Raw genomic sequence first — 23,997 nt, 5'->3', positions numbered from 1 at the left:
TCCTGCTTCCTTCCAAGTGTTGTAGTTACTATGGCTGTTACAATCCACTCAACTGTAATGGTTTAAAGCAACAATAACATCTATTTTGCTGAAGACCACAGGCTGAACAGGCTTCAGCAGGGTGGGGTTGTTTCCACCTCTATCATTTTGCTCGTGGTGGCTTAAACACAGGGCTTGAAGGCTTGCTCACATGTCTAGCACCTGGTCAGAGAGAGAGGACTGGAACAGCTCAGGGCCAGAACAGACAGGGTTACTCAGGCATCTCTCAAAATCTTTATATGGTCTACCCAGCATGCGGGCTTTAAGGTGGTAGCCAGACTTCTTACGTGGCAGCTCAGGGATCCAAAGATCCACCGTTCCAGAAAGATACATGCAGAAGCCTTCTCTTTTAATGACCTAACCTCCAAGGTCCTGTGAGGTCACCTCTGCTGCATTCTTGTTTGAAACACTGTCCGTGCCCACCCACATTCAAAGATAAAGAACACCGACCCACCAACTCCCTGAACAGAGTACAGTCGGCATCCTATTGGAAGAACATTTGTGATAGAATATATATGGGTGCCGTCATTTTCAGAAAATTTAATCCCCCCCACCCTGAACCTTCTGGTTGATGTAATCCTGTTGCTTTTCAATAAACTCTCTGTTGCTGATCTTAGCCAGGGTCAGATTCTATTACTTATAACTAAAGAATCCCAATCGAATAGAGTAAAGATCTGTTTTATTAATCCCCTGGCAATTAAATGTCACGTTAATGTTGGATATTAAATTAATATCACCATCAAGAGGTGGGTTCTTATTCATCACTTAATTACTAGACACACCTGCATGACTCAGAAGAAGACTTTGCTGCGCTGCGGAATGATTCCCACTATTGTTTCGAGCTTCTCTCCGTCGCTGCAAAGCAGACACGATTTTAAGAAAACAGCCGAGGCAGAGAAAGGTTATTTGGGTTATCACAGATGGCAATGGGAGTGCAAGACTTTCAGAAACAGACCCAGAAGTTTTCATTCCCTCGGCCAGCCTGAACTATTAAATCACATAGAAATACCAGGAAAAGATAAGCTACATGAGCCAATGATTGCTGGCACTAAACACTCCAGTGAGTTCAAAGAGCCCTTAGGGCCTGCTGCTTATTTGGAAAACCTAGGGCGGGGGGGTGGGGAATGGCGAGAGAATGGCAGGCTAGAAGCTTAGCTACATATTAGCTTATGATTTTATCTTAACCAGGCCTGCTTAAAGAATTTACATATTAAGTGTGCATGAGTTTATGTGTATACGTGTTTAGAGTACTTTAATCCTGTTTCTTTTTTTAAAGTTACAGGGCATGTGTACACATTTTAAATAAAAATGTATGTTCAATAAATATCAGTCTATTGTCAAAACACCCTAAAAAGAAAAGAATTTTAATGTGAGAGCCAATGGATGTGAAAAGGCATGTTGGAAAAGTAGTGGGTGATATAGTCAGTATGTAGAATATGATGTTGCTTTTTTAAAGACGAAAATGTTAAAATGAAAGATGAAGTAGGAGAATAAGTTGGTTGATTCTAGGAATATCCCATTCCTCCTTCTGGAAATTATCAGCCAATTTGCCAAAGATGCCAAAAGGTTCTAGAAGATTTTTAAAATGGAATCGTCAGATTGACCTTCTATACTTTTAAACTCTCTCCTTAGTAAAGTTGCTGGAGATGAAAGAGAACAGAAAACGTATGCTTGTGAGCCCAACCGCCGATATTTCTCAGGATCTCCTTTTTCCCTTCAGCGTTCAAATGTTACCCCTCGCTCTCCCTCTCTTTCTCACACACGCACAAATACACACACACACTCCATTGCCACGCCTTTTCCCCTTTGGATTCTCTTCCAGAGGCTGCTCTCTCCAGCGGCCGGCGTCTCCGTGGGTCGTTCCTTGTGACCACCAGCTGAGTGGTGAGAATGGTCTGGTCTTGCTCATCTTCACGCCTGTCAAAGGCCATGGAGTGTCCGGGCCTGAAAACACAGCCCGAGGCAGCACGGACCACAGAGACTTTCAACACATCTCAGTAAAACTTCAGTGACCTTCAGTCTCTACACAGCATGTCAGGGGCGGATGCCATCCTTCATTGGACCAGAATTATATTGAATAGCAGCACCTTGAATGACGAGTTTCTTTCAAACAGAGGTGATGCAGAAGAATTGTATCTCCATTATAAATAAAACCACTACTAAAACGGCAGAAAAATCATACATATTCCTTTAGAAGCACAAATGTCCTAAAGTCATCAATTTGGAAACACTCGTGTACCAAGCATTTTAAGCCATCTTGCAGAAAACTCAGTATGTATGTAAAAACTCTGGTTAGGACTATTTTTCCAAAGAATTATTAAGGGGCATTAGTGAAATACCTCACCTTTTTATTGACTAAGTTTGGAGTTACTGCTTCATGCTTTTTTCTTTGTGTTCATTTTATTTTATTAGAAACTTGTTGCTGGATTCTGATGTACTAATTCTTTGCAACAGCAAGGGATTTTGTGTTATGGTATAGAATAATGCTCCCTTTAAATTGTTACATTTTACCTCTGTGTACGTACAGTGCCGAGGAACTAAACAACACACATAACTTTCCATCTCTCCTCCACATTCCCTTTGCATTAGGTGTACACTGGCATGAAAATCAGAGCCCCGGCTCCAATTTTTCCAGCTGTCTCTGTCGCCCTGTGATCTTTTGGTACAAATTTTCTAGCCTGTTTGAAAAGGCAGGCTCCTGCCCCCCTCTTTGATTGTGCTTAGGCATTTTGCCAGCTCGAGACATGGATTCATAAGAACAGAATCACAGACTTCCCTGGATATAAGTCATTTATGCGTGTTTAGTGGCATATACTAAGCAAGAAAAAGGCAAGCCCGGGTTGCCTTTGTATGGAGTCTGGGTAGGATTTGGTTTCACTCAGAGTCAAGAACAAAGCAACCTCTGACTTTTCCTCAAACTCAGCCTGTGCGGAATGACTTCTAATGACTTCACAAACTGCTCGCCTTCTGATGACTGGAACGTTTTTTGCTTTTTAAGCTTTCTCCTTCTATGACGTTTTATGATTATACCTACGGTGCATTTCAATTTTTGTTCTTCATATTTTCTGAGTGGTTAAAGTCCAGAGGAAAAAAAAATTTAATCATTTGGCCACCATCAAATGTTCTTTTTAGTTTGAGGATAATGTGGAGAGAGGCTTTAAGTACCGTGCCAACACCAAACATGGCACTGCCTATTGAATGAGCCAATTCCATCCCCTGAGTCTGAGTAATTTAGAGGAGACGTGATGTCATTGTCTACTTAGAGATAAATGGAAAGGAGTCTGGGTGGAGACTTCTGGAGTGGTCTTTGTAATAATAGCAATTAAAAAGAGCATTACCTCATATATTTAAACTTTTTGTACATACCATGTGCTTTTCTCATTTTGGCCCAATATTACTCATAGAGGGCTAGTAGCGCCGTTCCATTATTTCTGAAGCCCTGTTTGATGACGCTGGTTTCACAGTTTCTCACAGTTCACTGCTTCAGTTTTTATCAAATTATATTTCGAGTTACGCTAGGCACTCTCATCATCAATTTCCATATGCCTCAAAGACATGCAAGGACCTGTTTGCCAACAGCAAATTCAGATACCAGATAACTAACTGCCGCCGGGACCATTTTTCTCTTAGCACAGCCTTTTCTAAAATGAAAATCTTAGCATCTACCAGGCCAACCTCTGGACACCCAAACAGGCTCATATTTGTTTAACTAGATTAACCTGTGTGCATGGTGAAGGTTGAGGATTACCACAGACTATTTCATTTTGATGCACAGATCTTACGACAAAATAAATACTGGTCGTGTACATTTCCATATACTTAATATCCGGCTGGTGGCACAGCGGCAGCCGTGCAATCTGCTACAGAATAGCTAAGTTCCAAAAATTTCTTAAATCCTCCTTTCCTCAAATTCTACAACTTCCTCATGTTACTGCCATCCCTCTTGGACCTCCTGTTGTTAAATGAATGCTACAGACTAGGGCTTATTATAGAGTCCTGGCAGCTCTGAAGTATGCAAATAAATGTTATATCAACAATTGGTGTATCAATTAGTCACCAATTCTGACAAACCATCAGTTTACTTGTTTGCTTATGAATCTAAACAGCATAAATAACCAAAAACTGACAGCAGCCAGCAAACTGTGAAGTCTTTAATTTGCTTCTTAGAATATTGCTCACGCCTCAAAAAAGGGGGGAATTAATAAACTGACAATAAACTAAATGCAAATCTTTTGGTTTTACAGAAAGCAACTCAATCATTTCCATAAACATGGATATCAGAAGGATTTTCTCAGTATATTGCAGGACTGCTGAATTCTTAAGGGGGCATCTTTTGACGTCATCTCTGTGATTGTACTGTGTGTCCAGTATCTGAGGTGGAATACAGAGTGTTGCACGTTCTGAACTTCTAACTTCCACAGCACTTCTTTTCATGGACGTTGGTGTCTACAGAGCCATAGGAAGATGTTTAAGGACATGGGAAGATGTTCACGGTCTTCTGTTCATTTGAGAGAATAGGTTATACAGGTGCTGGGGTATGAGGGAGAAAGAGGAGAGATTTATTTCTTAGTGTATTCCTGCATTTCATTTACTTACGATGAGTGTGTATGAATTTTCTATCACAAAGATTGAGACGTGGATTACAATACTGTATAACTGCTTGATATGTATCGGGCACTATTTTAAGTTCTTTAAAAAAATATTAACTCATTTAACCCTTGCAGCAATGGGCACATTTAAAGATTTGAACAACCTACCAAGGGCACACAGATAGTGGGAGGAAGAGAGGGGATTCCAGCCCAGCTTTTCTCTCAGTCACTAAACTATACCCTTCACTGCATTTCAAATTTTATTCCATTTTTGTAAACCACATTTGACTGGAAAAAACTATACAACAAAAGGCTAACGGTGGATATTTCTGAATAATAAAATTCTAGTTACTTTTAACTTTTTTTGCTTATCTGTATTTTCTAATTTTCACAAAATAAAGAATACAAAAAGGGGAAAAATGAATAGGAAAAAAGTTATCTTTTTCAAGTCCCTTCTGTGCTAAGTGAGAAACAAAAAAATTTATATAGTGCTTGATTTTTTAACTCCCCTCCAGTAAACTTTCCTTTTATTTTAGCGTCTAGTAAAACCACGTGCCCTAAATCTTGGCTATTCAGCTGTTCTCCTATGTGAAGATTTTTCTTTGTTTATAGATGGTTACTATGGGGAATCACAAGAACAGAAGAAGACACCGATGGAGCCTTCAAAATGCAGAAATGCCAAGAAAGGGGCAGGGTTAGAAAACATGGCTGCCATTAGAGAAGCCATAAAATGTGTGTCCATACTTCCATGGCAGCCTTTCCTGGCTGAGTTGCTAAGCGGGGCCATAGTGATGCAGCTTGTCCCAAGAAGGAACCCAACGCTTGGAGTCTCTTTCTTACACTGGGCTTGTGGAGGCTGATTGGGTCCACGCGGGGAAACCCAGAAGCAAAAGAACAGTATTTTTTATTTTAGTCAGTGTCTCTGCATTTTCTCTGAGAGCATATCTGTTTCATTGAAGATTTCACTTAAAAAAAAACAACAACACTTGTTAAGAATCCCTTAGAATGTTATTTGGAATATTAAATACAGGTGAACTGGTTCTGACGAGGACAGCCATGAAATGGTTGTAGCATCTAAAACCTTTAAAGGAAAACAAAAATACATTTACTTACTGGATGTATATTTCATATGAAATAAAAACAGGTCCATATGTGGGCTGAAAAGAAGGGGATAAAGTTTTAGGATCTGCATATTTGAAACAAGTTAGGTTAGTGACATTTTATGCCAGGGTTGTATTTAATACTGCAGTTCTTCACGACAAAATGGGATTCCGAAGGTGCATTCGGGACCGAATAAAGGTGGTTCGGAGACAGGGGAAGGCTTGCCTGAGTGGAATGAAGGGTTTCAGAAAGGAAGTCATCAGGTAAGTACGGTTCCCAGCACCTCTGCCTGGGTGCTATCATGCTTTTAGCCAGTATTTCAAGACTCTGATTTTTAAAAGTCTTTGTTTTTATTATGTAAAATGTATTTGAATCTCAAATCCACTCATATCTACCCATGTCTTATTTTTTCCACACTGTTCCGTTGACGACTCCCATAACCTACAACCCAATGACTACAACAGCCCCCCAAGGCCCTCCCAATGTTCGCTCTAGCCCCCTAAAATCCATTCTCCACGCTGGGAGAAGAGTGACCTTTTCAAAACACAAATCTAATCTTGTTAGCCTTTCTACTTAAGATCCTTAAACAGCTTCCAATTGCCCTCAGGATAAAGTCAAACATCTTGAGCAGGGCCTTCGCTCTGACCTTCAAACGTCTTGAACTTGGCACTTCAGTTCCGGCCCCTGCTTGCAGATCCAGATCTCGACTCCCTCGCACGCACCACCGTGCAATTCCTCCCTCAGCACCTCACCACACTCCTTCTCTGTCCTAGGGCACCCTGTATCCTTTTCCTCCGTCAGGGAAGTCCTCACTCGAACTCACAGGAGAAAAAGTCTCCCTATTTTGTGTGTGTGCGTGTGTTTGCACCAGGTGCCTCTCCTTTCCGTGCATGTAATTTTTTACTTGTGTGATTATTTAAAGTCAGTCTCCCCAGGCTCATGAGATTACAAACTTCAAAATGCGAGGGGACGCTCTGCTTTTTTCCTCATTAGACCATCAACATGGTTTTAAGTACTCTGCCTGGCACAGAGCAGAGGATAAAAAGTATTGGTTGAATAACAGAACCATTGCAGTAACGACATAGAGAATAAAAGGGTTTTGGGTCTGACTGGTCTCTCAAACTCAATTTTTTAAAAAAATGTGTTCATTCGTTTATTTATTTTTGCTGACAAGAAAAATTACATTATATATTGCTTACTCAAAATATTGATATATCTTGTCAAATTGAATTATTGAACTTGAAAACTCCCACATCCATTTTCTTTAATCAGGTGATTATGGGTTTTCCACACTGCCCATCTTTCAAGAGATTACTTTGGCTTTTACTTCAATGAACACACACTTCCTTAGATGAAAAACAAGCACGTGCTTAGCATCTTGTTCAAATTTTTAAATGAATTATTAACATTATTATTGCATAAATAATACTTGTCTGATTTGTTGATACACATTAGATTTTGGTTAGTATGTATGGTAAGAATTAGCATTCTGTAAAATTTTTAGATTTTCAGTCCCTCCATGTTTATTACTTAAGCTGCTGGCAAAGCTGGATCAAATTTAGTCTTTGTAAAACACTGCCTATGTAACTTATTTTATGAAATGAAATTTCATCAGTTGTAGTGCTTCCTGACTCTGCCTTAGCTAGAAACATTAGTCATTAGGCAACAGAAAATTTTAAATAAAAAGGAAAAAAAGCACTTAGACACTTATTTTGAGGACTTCAAAAAAGGATCTTTCAAAAAAAATCAGGTTAATCACATAAGTTTCTCTTGATACATTTACCCTGTAAATTTTAAAATAAAAATTTTACTCTGGATTTTTTTTTTGCATCCTCCTGTATTCAAAAAGAGGGCTGCCTTTAAATGGATGTGATACATAACAATCTTCAGGTTTTTAATGAGAAAATCAACTTCTGAAACAGTCTTATGCATGATTTCTTGTCTCTGAAGATATCAGCAAACTGCTTTAAAGGTGCTACTTGAACTCCATGGAAGGTCCTTAGCTCTTTCCAACACTGGTCTCATGATCCCTTCCCTTCCTGCCTATCTGGGATGGGTTTTCCTTCACTGTGTAAGTTGTCTCATTCATGCATTCTCTTGCTCACTTTCTCATTGATTGACCCATATGACTGTTTAACAAATATTTCCAAACTTCTACTATTTGCAAACCACGTAGGAATGAAGTATACAAAGGAATGTAAGATACATTCTTAAACTTCAGGGGGTTACAATGGAAATATTTGAAACAAATAAAAAATGTAAATATGGTAGAAATTTAGAATAAAGGCGCGTATTGACTCAGTTTACTTTCAAATTGCATCATAATAATAGTTCTGCTAACAGGCTCTGGTTTATCTTAGCCTTTGCAGGAAAATGACAAAAATGCCAACAATTTAAAGAAAAAAAAAGAGAGATGATAGTTGCTGTTTGTTCCTAGAGTTACTGTATACAGTTTCAATGTAATTGCTCAGTGAAATGGCAATAGTTTAGTGAGTTCCTTTTTCTGAAGAAGAATCACACTATTGAACCAAGTTTTAGGTTATACACAAGTATCCCAGAATGACTGAAAAACCTGTGACAGGAAGAATAAAAGCCACCTCCAAAGAAAGTACTGAACTTTCACAGGAAGCAGGATTCACTTTCCACACTTCCACCTAAAGTTCTCCCAGGTTCCTCTCTCTCATTTGTTTCCCGAAATACATTCCGTAAAGATATGTTAAAAGACATTGCAGCAGGCTATCAGGAAGCATATTTGCCAATTCCTTCAATGAAATCACTGGAGAAAGGATCCAGATTTACATTCCATTAAAGAAAAAAATTTGTAGTATTTGCCTAGAGCCAATCATAAACTTAGCATTTGATTTTCTATCCTTCTATTCTTTTCCATTGTAAACAATAAAAATTGCATTTACCAACAATAACCAAAAAATGGAGCTTGTAGCCTCACTTATCTTTTTTTAAAAAGTGCCAGCCTTTAGCATTTAAAATTTGGTATAATGTGGCTCAGTGTTTCAAAGCTGATGTCAGGGGACAGACATGGTTCACATCCAATCATTTTAAAACAAGCTTTTAGTGCAGTAGTTACATTGGTGGGGAATATGATTTTACAAAATTTAATATGTTCAAATCGATGTAATGAGAATTATTTGAAAAGTGAATTCCTTTTGTTCCTGATTTGCTATTGAAATTCACTTACATTTCTCTATCTTCTTTTTTTTGGTAGCCTAATGGAAATAAAATTTCAGAACACTGGTACAGCTGGCCACTACCTCTTTCAGTGGATAATTAATTGGTCAGCAGGGACATGGTAGAAGCTGACTTCTTCCTATAGTACAAGTTACAATTTTAGGATTTTTGCCTCAAATTTTCCCCCAGTCAGCAAAATGATATACAAATTTTCACCATCTTTGTAAAGGATCACTCAATTGATTTTTTATAGAATTAAATCTTATAAAATGTGTCACTAAAGTAAAAGGCCTTATTATTTATTGTCTACGTGCACATAGGTTTAGAATCATGCACAAACTATTTTGGCTATTTTGACTACCAGTTAGTTTTTTTTTTAAAGAAGGAAGGAAAAAGTTAGAAAACAACACAAGTTATTTGGCTGGCACTAAATTTTTTCCAACTGATTAAATCATCCTAAATCAGTCTAAAAATTCCAAACATTTAGATAAGAGGAGGGAGTATACTAACTCACAGAATAAGGGAAACAAATCTAAGCATTTCTTCAAAAACATGATTCTAGTCAGTGTTTGCTACTGGGCTGGAAAATGAAAACAAAATGAAAAAGTACCCCACTCCATCTCTGGCACTCTTTAATGTCAGTGCCTCTTGCTGTGATTTGTTCTGGGCAAGGGTAGTCACTGTCCCTTGATCCCAACACATTTGACAAGTACCGACACTCTGGGCATATTGTACAACAAAATAAATACATTAGCAAGACCATTTCCCCCTTCATTTCAGCCCAGGCATAAGAGATAGGTTACTTAAAATTCAAGTGCCAGGAAAACCTATTGTAAAAGGGAAATATTTTCAAGTGAATTCCGTTTGATCTTTTTTTTATAGGAGCTCCTACCAGCCTCTCTCCCTTCCTCCCCAGACCCTGGAAACCAATTAGTCTCAGCATGGAGGCCACAGACCAGGTTGAAATGGCTCCTTTTTATTTTTAGGGGATATAATTTCAGCCAGCATGTCTAGGCAGTTGTCACAGAGCATACTCTGCACACTTCTCTCTCTCACACACACACCATTGGATTTCCCTTTGGAGAATGGCTAGATCTTTGAGTCTGACTCCTGGAAAGGAATTAGATCTGGTTGCCGTCCAAATCCTTCAGCTCTGACAATGGCATAACATCACAGGGCCACCTCATCTTTCACAGGCAGCCTTGCCAACCAAGTTTTCCAAGAGCCTTCTCTTTCTTGTCTCGTCTCCTAGCATGTCAGTGGCTTTCCCTTTCCTTACGTTGTTTGCATGCAATTCCGAAAAAGTTTTTTCCCCATTATCCAAAGCAGCAGAAAAAGGGACAAACTTGGAATTTCAAAATGTTTCTGAAGGGCTTATCTTTTGGGGAAAAGGTACCCCAAAGACAAAAGTGAAAACTGCAGTCTGCCTCTCCTCAACTGTCTATCCCGAATCTGCCTCAATTCATGGAGGTGAAAAAAAAATTATCAGTTGAACTGGCCTTTTCTTTCTCAAGAACAACATAGCAGAGAGAAAGGGGTGTGTGCGCGTGTCTGTACGTATCTGGCGAGGTGAAAGGCTTGAGAAAAAGGAGCATAGCACTCCCCCAGGAAAGCCTAAGCTCAGCAGATGGGAGGGGACCCAGGGTAGCCGCCTTTGGTCTGAGCGCAGTGCCCGAGCCTCTTGCCTAGCCCCGGAGGCGAGCTCTGCGCCCTGGAGCTGTGCCAGGACTCCAGACAGCGCCTGGCAGGTCGGTGGGTGGGAGGCCTGGGTGTTCTCTTTGCAAAAGACGCCCATTTGGAGGGAAAACTCCCTTTATTTGTCCTGGGGTTCCGTAGCACCCCTCCCCGATCCCCTATCATTTTTACGCTGATCACACTCCTGATGTTGAACTTGCAGCTCAGCTTCCTGCCGCCTGCTTGACCCGGGAGCACCAGCAAGCTGACGGCCTCGCCCTCAGTTCCCTCCTCCTCCTGCAACCCCGGGGCCTCGGGAGCCGGCGGGGGTTCGAGTGGGCCGGGGTTGAAGGAGGGGCACGCGGGGGCGCGGGGTCCCGCCGGGGAGCGCGCACGGAGCGGCGCCTCGGCCGCCCTGCTTCCTGGAGCTGTGCTCCTTTGACCCCAGTGGCAGTCCCTGTCACTGCACCGCTCCCTCCGGCTCGCCGCGCCCTCGCTCTCTTTCCTCGCCCCCTCGCTCGATCTCTCCCCAGATCGAGGCTGCTCCCGTCTTTTCTACCCACTCCCCCCACCTTCCTCTCACGCCGCGCCCCTCGGCCCCCAGACCCAGCCCGCGGCGGGACCTCGGGGGTCGAAGGTTCTGGCCCGCCCTCGCCCCTCGCCGCCCCAGCGCGCCCCCAGCGCGCCTCCAGCCGGCTCTGGCCGCTCTGCGATGGATCGCCAGCTCGCCGGGCGCTGAAGGCATCCCCCGGACCCGGAGCGCAGTCCGGGAAAGGTAATCCGCCCCGGGAAGGGAGGCGGAGGGCGGGGGAGGGGGGAGGAGGCAGCCGGGCGCCCGGTGCCGAGCGCGAGAGGAAGGGAAAAAAATGCACACACAAAGCGGAGCCCGGGTGAGAGGTGCCTTGTCAGAGGCGCGTGCGGGGGGCTCGGAGGCTGCGGACCGCCGCTGCCCCGGTGCCCCTTACATTCACATGAGCGGACGCTTCCCGGGCAATTCGGAACCCGAGTAGGGCTTATTTTCTACCCCCGAGCGAAAGCGAATTCTTTTTTAGGAGCTGTCTCTCTCCCACTCCCCATCTTGCCCCTCTGCTCTTCTCCCCTCCCCCCAGTCCTCGGCCTCCGACCTCTCGGGGTCCCCACGTCCCCGCCCCCTCCTCCTCCGGGATTTTTTAGGAGGGGAGGAAGGGTGCCGGTGAGGGGCAGCGGCAAAAACCTGGCGGCGGGGATGGGGGTGGGGACGAGGGCACCGCGAGCTGTTTACTAGAAAGTCCCAGGGTTGTGTGTTCGAGCCGCCCCGGCCTAGGCCCGGGTGCATTGTGTTGGCGCGAGCCCCGGGCGCCCGTGGCGGCCCGAGCGAGGTGCGGTGGCCAGGCAGGCGCCGCGCAGCTTTGTGCTCCGGCTGCGCTCCACCGGCGCCCCGGGGCCGCTAGCTCGCGCGCCGCCCTCGCGCGGGGATTTTTCTCACCCTGTCCCCGCGCCCCTCGCTCTTCCCTGCCGCCTTCGGTCTTCAGGATCGCAGCGGGCGGAGCGAGCTGGTGACTCGGGCTGGGCAGCTGGGGACGAGTGGTGAGAAAAAAGTAACCGTTGCCGCCCGATTTCTTCAGGAGACTGGCAGGAGTTTCCTTGCTATTTACATGTAACAGGGTTATCTTTATAAAGCCTTTGAATTCTGGGGTCTTGCGGCCTAAGGAGGTGGAGGGGGCGTTTTTCTGGAGAATGGGGAGGGGGTTAGAACCCACCAGCAAAAAAAAAAAAAAAGAAATTAGAGATGTCCCAGTGAGGTAGATTTATACCATATTTATCTCCCCCCAGCACACCCCAAATTAAGTGTAAATTCGGGTCACGAAAAATATGCAATTGATTTGAGATGCTGCAAACAAACACAAACAGGTCAGGATGGAAAAAAACAAACAAAACTTTAAGTGAAAGAAAAGATTTCCAAGGGGGAGGTGGTGGGAACCATGCCCTCTACACCCCCCTTCCACCGCTCGCTGGCTCTCTCCCCTCCTTTCTCCGTCGCTCCAGGGAAGCAGCCCGGCAGCACCGGGGCGGAGAGCAGGGAGGCGGCGGCGGCGGCCCGGGGCGCAGGCTCCACTTTGAGGGTTCGGGGATGCCTGCGCGCCCGGGAGACTGACGTCGGGGACGTGGGGCTACGATGCCTCAGCGAGGATGGCGCGGTGTCAGAGCCATTGGCCGCCGGTGGTCATCAATCAATCTGGGGCTGGGGGGAGAGGGAGAGAAAGAAAGGCGCCCAGCGGAGCCCGGGGCCGCGAGCGCCAGCAGTGCCAGCAGCGGCGGCGGCAGAGGCGACGGCAGTGGCAAGCAGGGACTAAGCGAGTAAGGCGAGCTGGTGCTCCAGGAAGGAAGGGGGAGCTGTAGCCCGGACGAGCCGGCCCTGAGCCGGGAGGGCAGGGCGAGCTTGCGTGCGCGCGCGCGCGTGTGTATGCGTGTGTGTGTGTGTGTGTGTGTGTGTGTAGTTGGTGAAGCCCCCATCCCCCCGATTTAAAACAAACACACCAATCCAAAGTAGAGAATTCCGCGCCCCCCGCCCCACCATATATAGACTACGCGCAGCCAGAGGCGTAGGAGAAAAGTCCTGCCCTTCCTCTCCCAAAGAATGTGCCACCGGGGTGTCCGCAGTGCTGGAGACAAGTTCAGGTGTAAGTGCGGCGGACGGGAGGGCGCTCTGTGGACAGAGGCACGTGGAACTTTGTGCATCCCTCCCAAAACCCTGGCAGAGTAGCCGCCGGGAAGGCTTGTAAGCATCGCTCTGGGATACAGGGATGAGTAACTGGAGGTGGGCATAAAAAAGCAAGGGCGTGAGTGGAGCGATCACTGGATCAGTGCAACAGAGGCAGGAGAGCGCAGTTTGGTGGAGTTGCAGCAGGCGAGTTCAGAGTCTGGCTAGGCGGTCGGGCTATCTTCTCAGGGCAAGTGAATAAAAAAAGCATCCTTGTTTAAACGACGAAATCAAGGGCTCCTTTCTCATAGGCTGTAACATGCAGTGCTCTGGGAGAGAGGTCATGAGTTGTTGCTTTGAAACTTTTGGTAAAATGGACTTCTGGTGTCTAGGAGGTGGAGACAGTTATTTAATTCCTCAGCTTTTAATCCTTTCATTGCCAGCAGACTTTACAATGTTTTCCAACCAGAGTGCTGAGGGAAAAACATTGTCCGTTGCACTGCTTCAGGGACAAGAGAAATGGTTGCTGTCCAGGAAATGCAAAATGTGTTCACATGATTTTTTTTAATAGAAAAATCAAACTAGCACCAGCATGAATGTTTGGCAATGCCAGCCCCTTTTTTTACTTTTCTTTAGGATTCCTGACATTTAGTACTGGGTTCCTTTGTTTTGTGGAGCAAATGTGTTTAAATATAAAATGAAAATGAAAAACAATACTGGTCTCTTTCAATATTCTATGTCAAAAGTAATATAAGTGTGATGAAGAAGAGATGCTCCAATATCTGATCGTTTGGAAGGTTTTACTGTCTAAATGTGTGAAGCAAGGTGATGGAGCTTCATGCTAGTTCTAGGCAGTGTATCATTCTCTCTCGTTTCCAGCTTTTAACAAATTTTTCAAGTTCAGGAGGGAGACCGTTGTGTCATCTCTGAGAGTTTACCAAAAAAAGGTCTTTTCCATGTGTTGGTGTATAGTATTCTTAGTATATGCTCATGTTGCGATGTGAGTGAAAGTAGACACAGCATTTTTAAAAATAAGCCTTTTCTGGACTTGTCTGTAAGGTTCCTGCGAAAGTTTTGAGGCTCTCTGCCTCAGTCTGACATTTTCTTCAAAGGACTCCAGATTAAAGAAGATGGACGCTGCAGGTGCACTGTTTTGATAAAACATTTGAAAGAGAACATGGTTAAGAGGAATTCAAATGAGGTGCCAGCTACCCATTTAGCCCTTCAGAGTTAGAGGGGCCCGTGCTTGCTGATGAAAAGATGTTCTGTTTGTCTTGCTGGGGCAAAGGTGCAAAGAGGCACAGATGTGCACTTGATAGAAAAGGCAATTCTTCGATGACTTTAGGATAGTGTGGACCATTTAGGATGTGAATGGATCACCTTCTAAGTTCAGTCTCTTCTAGGCTTCCAAAGGCAGGGTTTAGTGCTAACTCCTATAAGTCCTTGCATAGATATTTACATAATGAGTATGTCTGTTTTATTTCTAGGCCATTTTTGGTTTAATCAGCGAGTTTGCTCCAGAAACATTTAAACCCTTTCTAGCACTGGGTGCTGAGATTGTTACCGAGAAGTCACAGTGGTCTAGACGTGTATGTTGTTTCCTTCGCTTCTGAGCGTTGTGTTTAACACAATGGACTGTGATGGCAGGAACATAAGAATTGCCATGCAATTTTTACATCACTCTTCTAATTTGTGCAAATACTTTTAAGTTCTTGCAGTCTGAAAATGTGTGCTTTTTTTCCCTGTGTGCTTTGATGGCTAACATTCTTTTTAATGACAATCATTTCTATAACAGGAAGATGTTTCCATTTGTATTTACTTTCCAGCGTGGCGCAATTATGCAGTTTGGCGCTTCAGTAGTGTCTCAGTACTTTGTGTCTCAAAAGAGAATTACAGTACTTAGAACAGGACTGCAATTTGAAGCAGGTGTTGTGTTTTACTGTTATGCAAAATAACAGTAAAATATAATTGTGGGGGAAATTAAGGAAACAGCTGCAAACTTGGTATGAAAACTGCCACATTATGACTTGTAAGCAGTTCTTAGAAATATCTTACATCAGAGGATCAGGGAAAGATTTTAATTTCGTTAATCCTACTCGCCTGGTTGTCTATCAACTGGTGCTTAAAGGACTCCTACCTCCCGTGAAGTCAGGAAGAAGAAAGGGAACCCAAAGTGACACTGTTTAAAATGCCAGTGCACCAGGGATTCTCTCTTGGCAGTGCCTTTGTCCATGAGGAACGCAGGCAAGGTGGGTGTTGCTTAGCTCGCTTTGCTCAGATGAACAAGGCCGTGATTTGAGTAGAACGCTGTGGAATTTCTTAGCCCAGTTAGCATATGGAGGGCTACACAAGCCCCGGGTTGTAAAATAATAAAATAAATGGCCTATATCAGGCCATCTGCCTTTTGCTTGATATTGAAGGTGTTTCGTGCCAAATTCAAATCTAATCTTATTATTCTAAATATTTTTATTTGCGATAGCAGCTAAGACTCCAGAGCTTAATGGTGCACATGGCAGTCGTATTTTGATGTGCAGCACTTAAAGTGGGTTACCCTAGGGTTACACGGGGACCACGCTGTCCTCTGCCGCTTCTCCACTGCACTGAGCAGTTGCAACGGGCCTGCGTGCAGGGAGGGGCTTTCCTCAGTCTTTGCACACCTGCCATAAAAGTCAACAGCCTTATTTCTGAACCCGGTGCAGCAAATCATATATTGACATTTAAAAGAAGATTCAAAACTAGTGGGAACTTAAAAGAAGTGTGAAACCAACTATGGAGAATTCTGCTTCAGCAAGCAAGAACGAGGCAGGCGGTAGATGTAATGGCTGCCCTCCTTCACTGCTCCCTCGAGGCTGATGGAGGGGCGGGAATGAATGCATCCAAAGTGGTGGTCCCAGCCTGGATGTGTTTGCCTTTTCCCCCAGGGGACTGCACTGTTTTGAGAAATTATATTGCATTTACCATGAAGGATTTGCCTTACCCTAAAGTTCTTGGCCCAAGTGGAATGTATATGTGTACCAGGCATTGAGGATGGATGTATTTTGGAAGCTGCTTGTGAAAGAAAAAAGTACATATGATGTGTGCATATGTGATATGTGTAGTACAGGTACACACAGGTGTTGTTATAAGCATCGCATTTTAAGCTTACATTTGTCATTGCATTTTATGGTTGTGTTAAACATGGAGATTTCAATTATGATGTGACACCAACTTTGTTCAGACCAAATATTCCAATTCACAGGGAAGGTTTGGAAGAGTCTCCCACTTTGAGCACAAACCATTTATAGTTAGACACCATGGCAACTGTGGATATGGCCCTTCTGTAATCCACGTTAAGTGCCATAATTATAATTAAAGAGGAAATCTTAGTTTGAATGCCATCGAAATGATTTGCTAGCAGCCAGCAGTGTCGTGTGGAGTGCAATGTCCACTCCGCAGTGCCGGCAGGTAGAGAGTTGGGAAAGGTTGTGTCCATGAGGCAGCAGCACGTAGTGAGATTGTTTGTTCCTGAACCAAGTCCATGTGCATGTGTCACATTGGACATCTCTTAGGACACCCTCTTCTGCTTTGTTCTCATTTTATAATTTTTTTTTCCAGAAATGCACAGCAGTATTGATGAGTAGATCCTTGGGTTCAGAGGTTGGCTGAAACACACCATGCCTGCTTCCATCCTTTGCTCCGGAGAGTTGTGAATTGCTCATGCCTATAGGGAGGAAGGATGGCACATGGGATTCCTTCTCAAGGCAAAGTTACCATCACGGTGGATGAATACAGCTCTAACCCCACCCAAGCATTCACGCATTACAACATCAACCAGAGCAGATTCCAGCCGCCACATGTACATATGTAAGTATCGCTCATGAACTTTAAAAACCAGCAGGCAAGAAAATAGACATAAAGTAAGAAAGTCGCTAATGATTTCTGCCAGGAAGAATAAAAGGTATATGATTTGCAAAACATACGAGTATCTGTGGTTCCAAGTACAACTTGGAGGAATACCCCACGTCTGTATCACTCTCCACCACAATTGGACATGAGATTTTCAGAGCCTGTAATGGGTAGTGGTAGGTTGCCTGTGTTTTACAGAAAACAACAGAAAGGGTGAGGTATCTGTCTGATGTCACACAGTGAATTTTGGCAGAGTCTTCTGACCCCTAGCCCAGTTTGCTTTCCATTTTATTGCTGTCTCCATGAGGAAATATTTCTTGAAAATGGCTACCTTTTTCTCCTCACCTCACCTCACCACCCTTTTACATTTAGCTGGGAAATAGGCTTAATCAGGACTAATTGTTCAGCCACTGCTAAACCCGCTGTCTTGCCTGTTGCTAGTGGAAGAAGGTGGGCTGCGTCTGCTCGGCTCCTGCGGTGTGGGGAACAAAGGACTGAGGGCCAGGGGAGCCCTGGTTCCAGAACCGTGCTTTCCTCTCCCTCCCTCATACTGTTTAAATCACGTGTGGTTTAAGCTGTGTCAGGAACAAAGTGTGGGAGAAATCAAGGGGCGAGGATTTTGCAGCACCTGGGTGCACCCCAGCATTTTTCTGTTCCTCTGCCCTGGGATGTGCTGGGCTTTCAGCAGATGGGGCGAAAGGTCACCATCTCCCTTGTTATTCAAGGCCTGGTGCTAATTCTCTACGAGACCTTTCCAATGTCTAACATGAGTCTTTCACAGTAGGACTAAACCTCTTTGAAAACTATTGTGTAGTCAAGAGAGAAAGCAGGTTAGGGCTCTGTCGACTGTTTCTGCCATTCCTGGCAAAAGTGAACTCAGGGCATGTCCAAGTCACAAGCTCTTTTTCTTTTTTTAGTAATTGTTTCATTTGAGCATTTAAAAAAATAGTAGGACCGCCCTCCCCCAAAACACACACACACACACACACACACACACACACCCTCAAATTTAGAAACACTAACCAGACAATCTTTCTCTTGACTGCCTGGGTATTAGTGTAAAAGTAGGATGTTACTTTGCAAGTATGTCCAGTACAGCCATTCAATTAGTTACCTGTGATGGGGATTTCTCTCTAAAAAAAAAATGAAAAGAGGAAGAAATCCTTTGGAATGGTTTGTGCTAAACTATTTGTAGAAAACTTATACTTGTTTTAAATCAGAATATATTTGTGATTATGGATGATTACTAATATGATTTTAATGAAAAGTTTTAAGGTGAATAAGATTTTTCTCTGTTAGCAATGGTTTTTCTGGATAATAACTATGTATTCATTTCAAATATTTCTGCTATTCTTCTAATAACTTATTTTCCTTCAAATATGTGATAGAATTTGTCCAAGTGGATTTAGGATACTTTCAGCTCTGTTTTGCTGGAGTGAGGTTTTGATTTAATGAATTGTCAAGAACTTCTTGGATTCTGTTTTCTTTTAGGCAGAAGAAAGTATGTTTCGCCCCAGGTTTCTTGGAAAAATGACTGATAAGGAATCTTAGCTTAGTCTTCACTTGTTCGTAGCCATTAAGATTCCATTCCTGAACTGTGAATGCACAGAGATATTTAAAAAATCATGTAACCTTAGAACTAATCTGCTTAGATCCAGCTATGAAATATTCGAAGGCTGGAGAACTGGGGTTTGCCCTGGCAGCCCACACAGCTGTGTAGCCCTTCTTACCAGACCGCCTGCCTGCCTTGGAGGGGAAGATCCTCCCGTGGTCTGCATCTAGCTTGCCTTTTCATCGTCATTCTCCACTCAGGGCCGCCTACCTGAACCCTTGGCTCCCGCAGTGCAAGTTGGCTCACTGCCACCTGAGCACACCTTGGGCCTCTCCGCCTTGGTGACACTGCCTTCACTGTTTCTCAGGCAGAGCCACTCACACTTAGGCTCTGCTCGTCAAATGCCTCAGAGCCATGCAGGCACCTCTGTGCCTATGCAACCTTTCCTGCCTCTCCCAGGCCACACTGACTGTGCCTCCCCCGTGCCCCCCACACAATGCCCCTGGTCACTTGGCGTTTACTTCAAACCATACCATCTCCACAATTACCGTTCTCTCTCTCCAGGGACTGAGTAGGTTACAGGTGTTCAGAAGTACTGAATGACTGATTGATTGATCCATCCATTGATTGGATTGTGCATTGAGATGAGAAATTATGTTTGAGATTCGGAGGTTTTCCTTGGAGTTTTTCTGAGCTGTTTTCCCATCATGAGTGTTTGATGGGAAGGTGTGTGCGTGTCATCGAGATCTGGGCTCACCAAGTCCTCTCGCCTGTGCTGTTTGGTGCTTGACGCCCTGGCACCGTGGCTGGTCCACAGGAGGCATCCAGAAATCTTGGTGAAACGTGACGATGTGATATTTCTGTTATATATATCTTTAAAAGAGATTGCCTTAAGTCTAAATAGAAACTAACATTGGCTGGAAAATATCCATAAAATATTTAGTCTAAAATTTCTTCAGTTTTTCTGAAATTTCCAACATGTCACACAGAGCTGGCCCCTGTCCCTGCAGATATACTGTCTTTCCCACTTGAGTAGTTGCTCATTTATTTTGCATGGGATTCCTAGATCACCTGTTTCCCATTTCCACCTACAGCTGAGGTCTGGGAAGACTTGAGACAGATCACTTGGGTTGGAGTTATAACCTTGCTCCCTTAAAGGAGCCTTTGTTTTCTTTCATACGGCCTAGTAGACCTGGGTTTTCTCACCTTCATCAAGGAATAGCTCACTCCCCCTTTCCTTCAGATAGTCTCACCGCAGCTTTGTGACCCACTTTGGGCCATTGACTTGCCTCGTTGAGGCCTCAGTCTACTCACCTCTAAACATTTGCACCGAACGACAGTTATGGATCTTTTAGCGCTCACACACTAAGATGAAGATTGAAACTAAGACAATATTTGTCTGCAGGGTGTTGCTGTGGGGGGAACACAGATACATAAGGCCTGGTCTCCAGCTTCATGAAGCTTGCCACTGATTAGAGCTGTCGTTCCAGTGGCTTTAAGAAGTGCCCTGCTTGGTCCTGGTTTGCTGTTACCCGTGAGCCCTGATGAGGCTGCCACCACGCTTTCTAAAAACCACTGGCCTGCGTCTCTGCCGGTGCCATAGGGAAGGTTTTTTTTTTAAAGAAAGCAATTCTATATGACCTTGGGAAAGAAAATTAAAACAGAGCTGGAGTTGGCAGGGCAGAATTTAACCTACAATTTGTGTGCCTCTCTTACCCAGACTCTTGAACACACTAATAGATGTGATGATTGAAAACCAGCAATTAACGGGACTTCATTTTTCTACAACCCTTTCATCTTTCCCAAGAAGACTGTTGAGAAAATTATTTAGTACTTAATGATGGTGGGAGGAGGTGCTAAAGGAGCCAATGTAGGTTTGAAAACACCCATAATGATTTTGTATGTTTTCAATTATCTGAGGCCTAATAAAATGGTATAAGGCCTTTTTCGTAGAGTATCCAAGCATCTCAGGTTTTGCACTGAAAGGCCCGTGTTCTGGGAGACCCCTTAGTCTCCTGCTAACCAGGATGGTTGGCCACTCTGCCGAGGTTGACTCCTCACCCTTTTCTTTAAGGATGGGTTGTTAAGAAGCTCAAATCAAATTTTATTTTTGGTTTTAGTTATTTTGTTTGCCTATGTCTTTGTCAATAACCCCTGGGGTCTTCTTTTTTAAAAAAATATGTATTTTTCAATTATGGCCTACATCCAGTGTTATTTTATATTAGTTTCAGATGTACAGCAGAGTAGTGAGACAATCATATACTACTGTACAGGTGATCTGGGGGTCTTACTTAGCTCTGGTTCTGTTAACACTTGTTTTGGGGCAACACTGTAGCAGGGTGGCGGACATCTCCACGGGAACCAGACTGTTGGATTTAAAACCTGGTTGCATCACTTACTAGCTGTGTAACCAAACATGGAGAAATGTATTCACTTTTCTGTGTGTGGTTTTTTTTTCCCATTTGTAAAATGCAGACAATGAAAGTAGTGCTTATCTTAAAAGGTTGCTTGGAAACAGTATTGTAAATTTCTTAGAGGAGTGCTCAGTACGTGGTCTTACTCAATAAATGTTAGATATTATCATCAATGATTGTTTTATTGATTCTGCATTTTTTATTCTAAGCTGTCTATTCATTTTGAAAATCATTAGAATATAAATAAGTGAATAAATAAGAAAATAGCTCCCTGGTAAGTTTTGGCCAGCAAACTCTTCTGGGTGGGATATTTGGTTGTTAAGGTTGACAGGTGTCCTGACTTTTTAGTGTCTGTCAAGATCACAGCTTAGGAGTGTCACCTACCTCTAGGTACTCCGTGGGAGTGACAGTCCCAGGGTCGGGGCGGGGGTAAGGAATCCAGTGAGCTGAGTGTCGCCTGGCTGTTCTCTGGGGCATCACAGTGGCCTTCTTTCACTTGGGCTGGTCTCAGATCCTAGTGCCCCCGTCAATGTCTTCAATGCCCCACCTGACTGTGGTTAACACAGAGGCATCAAGAGTTAAGCATAATTAACCAGGGCTGAATGCAAAGGGCACAGTTTGGACTGGGGAATAAGAAATGGCAGCCGAGAACGTGGTCTGGAATCAGAGATCTCTACAAATGCTGATCCCAGCAGTTACAGGCTTGGCCCGGCCATGATGGACAGATTGCTGAACCTCAGTCTTCTCATCTGTAAAATGGGCTGTGACCCTTTTCAATGGTTGTGGTCATTAAATGAGATGATGCATGTGGCAGATAATGCCTGAAAGATAACACTTGATAAACAGATGCTAAGGTAATATTTATGGTCTTTTCCACTATTTGGTGAGCATGAGATAAGTATAAGTTACTGAAATATCTTTATTTCTGAACTGCGTGGTCGTATAAAACCTGACAAGTCCAATGTGGATTCTTGGTGCTTGTTTGCATTGCATAGCATGTCACTGTCACTGTTTGCTTGGGCACTGCTAATCAGAAGTGATCTAAAGCGTTTAGGGCAATGGTCCCCGACCTTTTTGGCATCGGGGACCGGTTTTGTGGAAGATAATTTTTTTCACAGAGGGGAGGGGTAGGAGGTGGGAGACAGGAGGTGGAGCTCAGGTGGTAATGCCATCCAGGCTCCCCAAGCTCACCCTGCTGTGCGGCCCCCTTCCTAGCACTAGGCCACGACCCGTACTGGTGTGCGGGGTCATGGGGGTTGGGTTCCCTTGGCTTAGGGTATCTGGGGGATCATTCGATGCCAAAATTATGATAGGATTTTGTTTTTCTGATCTGATTCCTATATGGTAGAAAGTCAATGTTCATTTCAGGGCTGTATTAGGTATCCTTAGGTGCAAAAACAAAATTACAGAACAGTGTTATAGAATGGCGTCTTCTAGTTAAAAAATATATAAAAGTGCATGGAAAGATAAATACCAGCATTACTGGTGATTATTTAGGGAATACATTTGGGAATGAATTTGCAGAGTGAGTGTTGGGTAAAGAGCTTTTATTTTTTTTTCTTTTATATAATTAACAATTATGTAATAGTCTTACGATGAAACCATTTTTTACAAGAATGATAAAAATGTAACTTTGTCTATAAGTCCTTGGCTTTGTCTTCAAGGTGTACAGTAAACACTCTGGGCCTAGCTTCCTTAGGTGACACCTTCTTCTGTTTCACATTCCTGTCGAGGAATAGACCCAAGGCTGTTCGTTGCCTCAATATGATTCAACTTGCTCACGTGGGGGGAGATGAGAGCAGTGCCAAGGATGCTGCCTCCTTCTTAGTCCTCTCCCTGAAGGGGAATTTTTTAAGAAGGAGCTTCAAATCCATTTTTGGAAGCTGGCACAGTCGAGGGTATCCGTGAATAAATGGCTTGCGGGAGGAGACGGGCTGACAGTGTGTCAGGGCACCTGGATCCTGGTCCCGGCGTGGTCGGGAATTCGGACCGTGATCCTTAGCGAGTCGGGCTTCTCTGCATGTCAGGTGCCTCCCCAGCCGTGGGACTTGTTTCCCCTTAGCGTCATTCCTTCTCACTGGGGCAGTTCAGGATTTCTCCTCTTTCTTCCCTTTTCTTTAGTCTGTGTGACATTAAGAGCACAGCTTCCATCTGATTAGTGATACTCTGTATGGAAAAAAATGTAGGGAGGGGAGGCATCGTGGGGGTGCGGTGGAGGGAGCGGAGCAGTGACCCCTCACTGGCAGGTGGGGGGGGGCGGGGGGGGGAGAGTAACACCCGTGTGTGAATGAGTGCCTGGGTCTCCCTCCAGCTGCACTTGAGAAACAAGGTAGAGAGAGATTCGTCCTTTCCTACAAGCTGGCCTGCGTTAGCTGTGTGCCAAAAAAAATTCTAAACCTTTTTCTCTTGGTGAGCCACTTTTTCATTCTCATTCTCATTACAAATGTATCACTGGCCTGCACATTAGCATGGCCATAATTTTTCTTAATGTTTTCAATCTGAAATTCATCGTGGAGATGCTGAATGGCCCTTTTAGTTGGCACTGATAGATAAACACAGGGTATTTTCCTTTTGCTCTCTCATTTCTTTTTTAAAGTAAGTTCTTTTTCCTCCACACTCCCCGAGGGTACAGGGCCTGTGGTCCGTGACCGTTCGACTTGGTTGTAGAGCTGACTTTTTTCCTGTTCTGTAGATTTCTTTGTTTGCATCCGAGCATTAAAATGCTAGCCGAAAATTAGATATTGTTTTTTCCATATGGATTTGTCCTTGGAACTCTAGTTGTACATTGCATAACTGGATAGTATTTGTTTGTTTTTTTTGGTTATTTAACTCTCTGGGAGGGTAAGGGATTTTGATAAATAAAGCAGAGCCTCTTTA

The 23,997-nt window shown here is 43.9% G+C and overlaps 1 protein-coding gene across 4 annotated transcripts in view; it reads left to right on the top strand.

Moving 5' to 3' along the window:
* Nucleotides 1-10,953: 10,953 nt before the first annotated feature.
* Nucleotides 10,954-23,997, top strand: part of MPPED2 (metallophosphoesterase domain containing 2) — a 163,441-nt gene continuing 150,397 nt past the window's right edge. The window contains exons 1-2 of one of the 4 annotated variants that reach the window (XM_028515911.2): nucleotides 10,954-11,364; nucleotides 16,864-17,112. In XM_028515911.2, the coding sequence (XP_028371712.1) occupies nucleotides 16,985-17,112 (128 nt within the window). In that variant the 5' untranslated portion in view covers nucleotides 10,954-11,364; nucleotides 16,864-16,984. Of the gene's footprint in view, nucleotides 11,365-12,613; nucleotides 12,927-13,141; nucleotides 13,250-15,419; nucleotides 15,519-16,863; nucleotides 17,113-23,997 lie in introns of those variants that run through there. The other 3 variants (XM_036029170.1, XM_028515912.2, XM_036029169.1) reach the window with 3 other exon arrangements.

Source organism: Phyllostomus discolor, chromosome 6, assembly GCF_004126475.2.
Source record: "Phyllostomus discolor isolate MPI-MPIP mPhyDis1 chromosome 6, mPhyDis1.pri.v3, whole genome shotgun sequence".
Classification (NCBI taxonomy): domain Eukaryota; kingdom Metazoa; phylum Chordata; class Mammalia; order Chiroptera; family Phyllostomidae; genus Phyllostomus; species Phyllostomus discolor.
The sequence above is the reverse complement of the archived record's forward strand: the minus strand, read 5'-3'. Positions and strand labels throughout refer to the sequence as shown.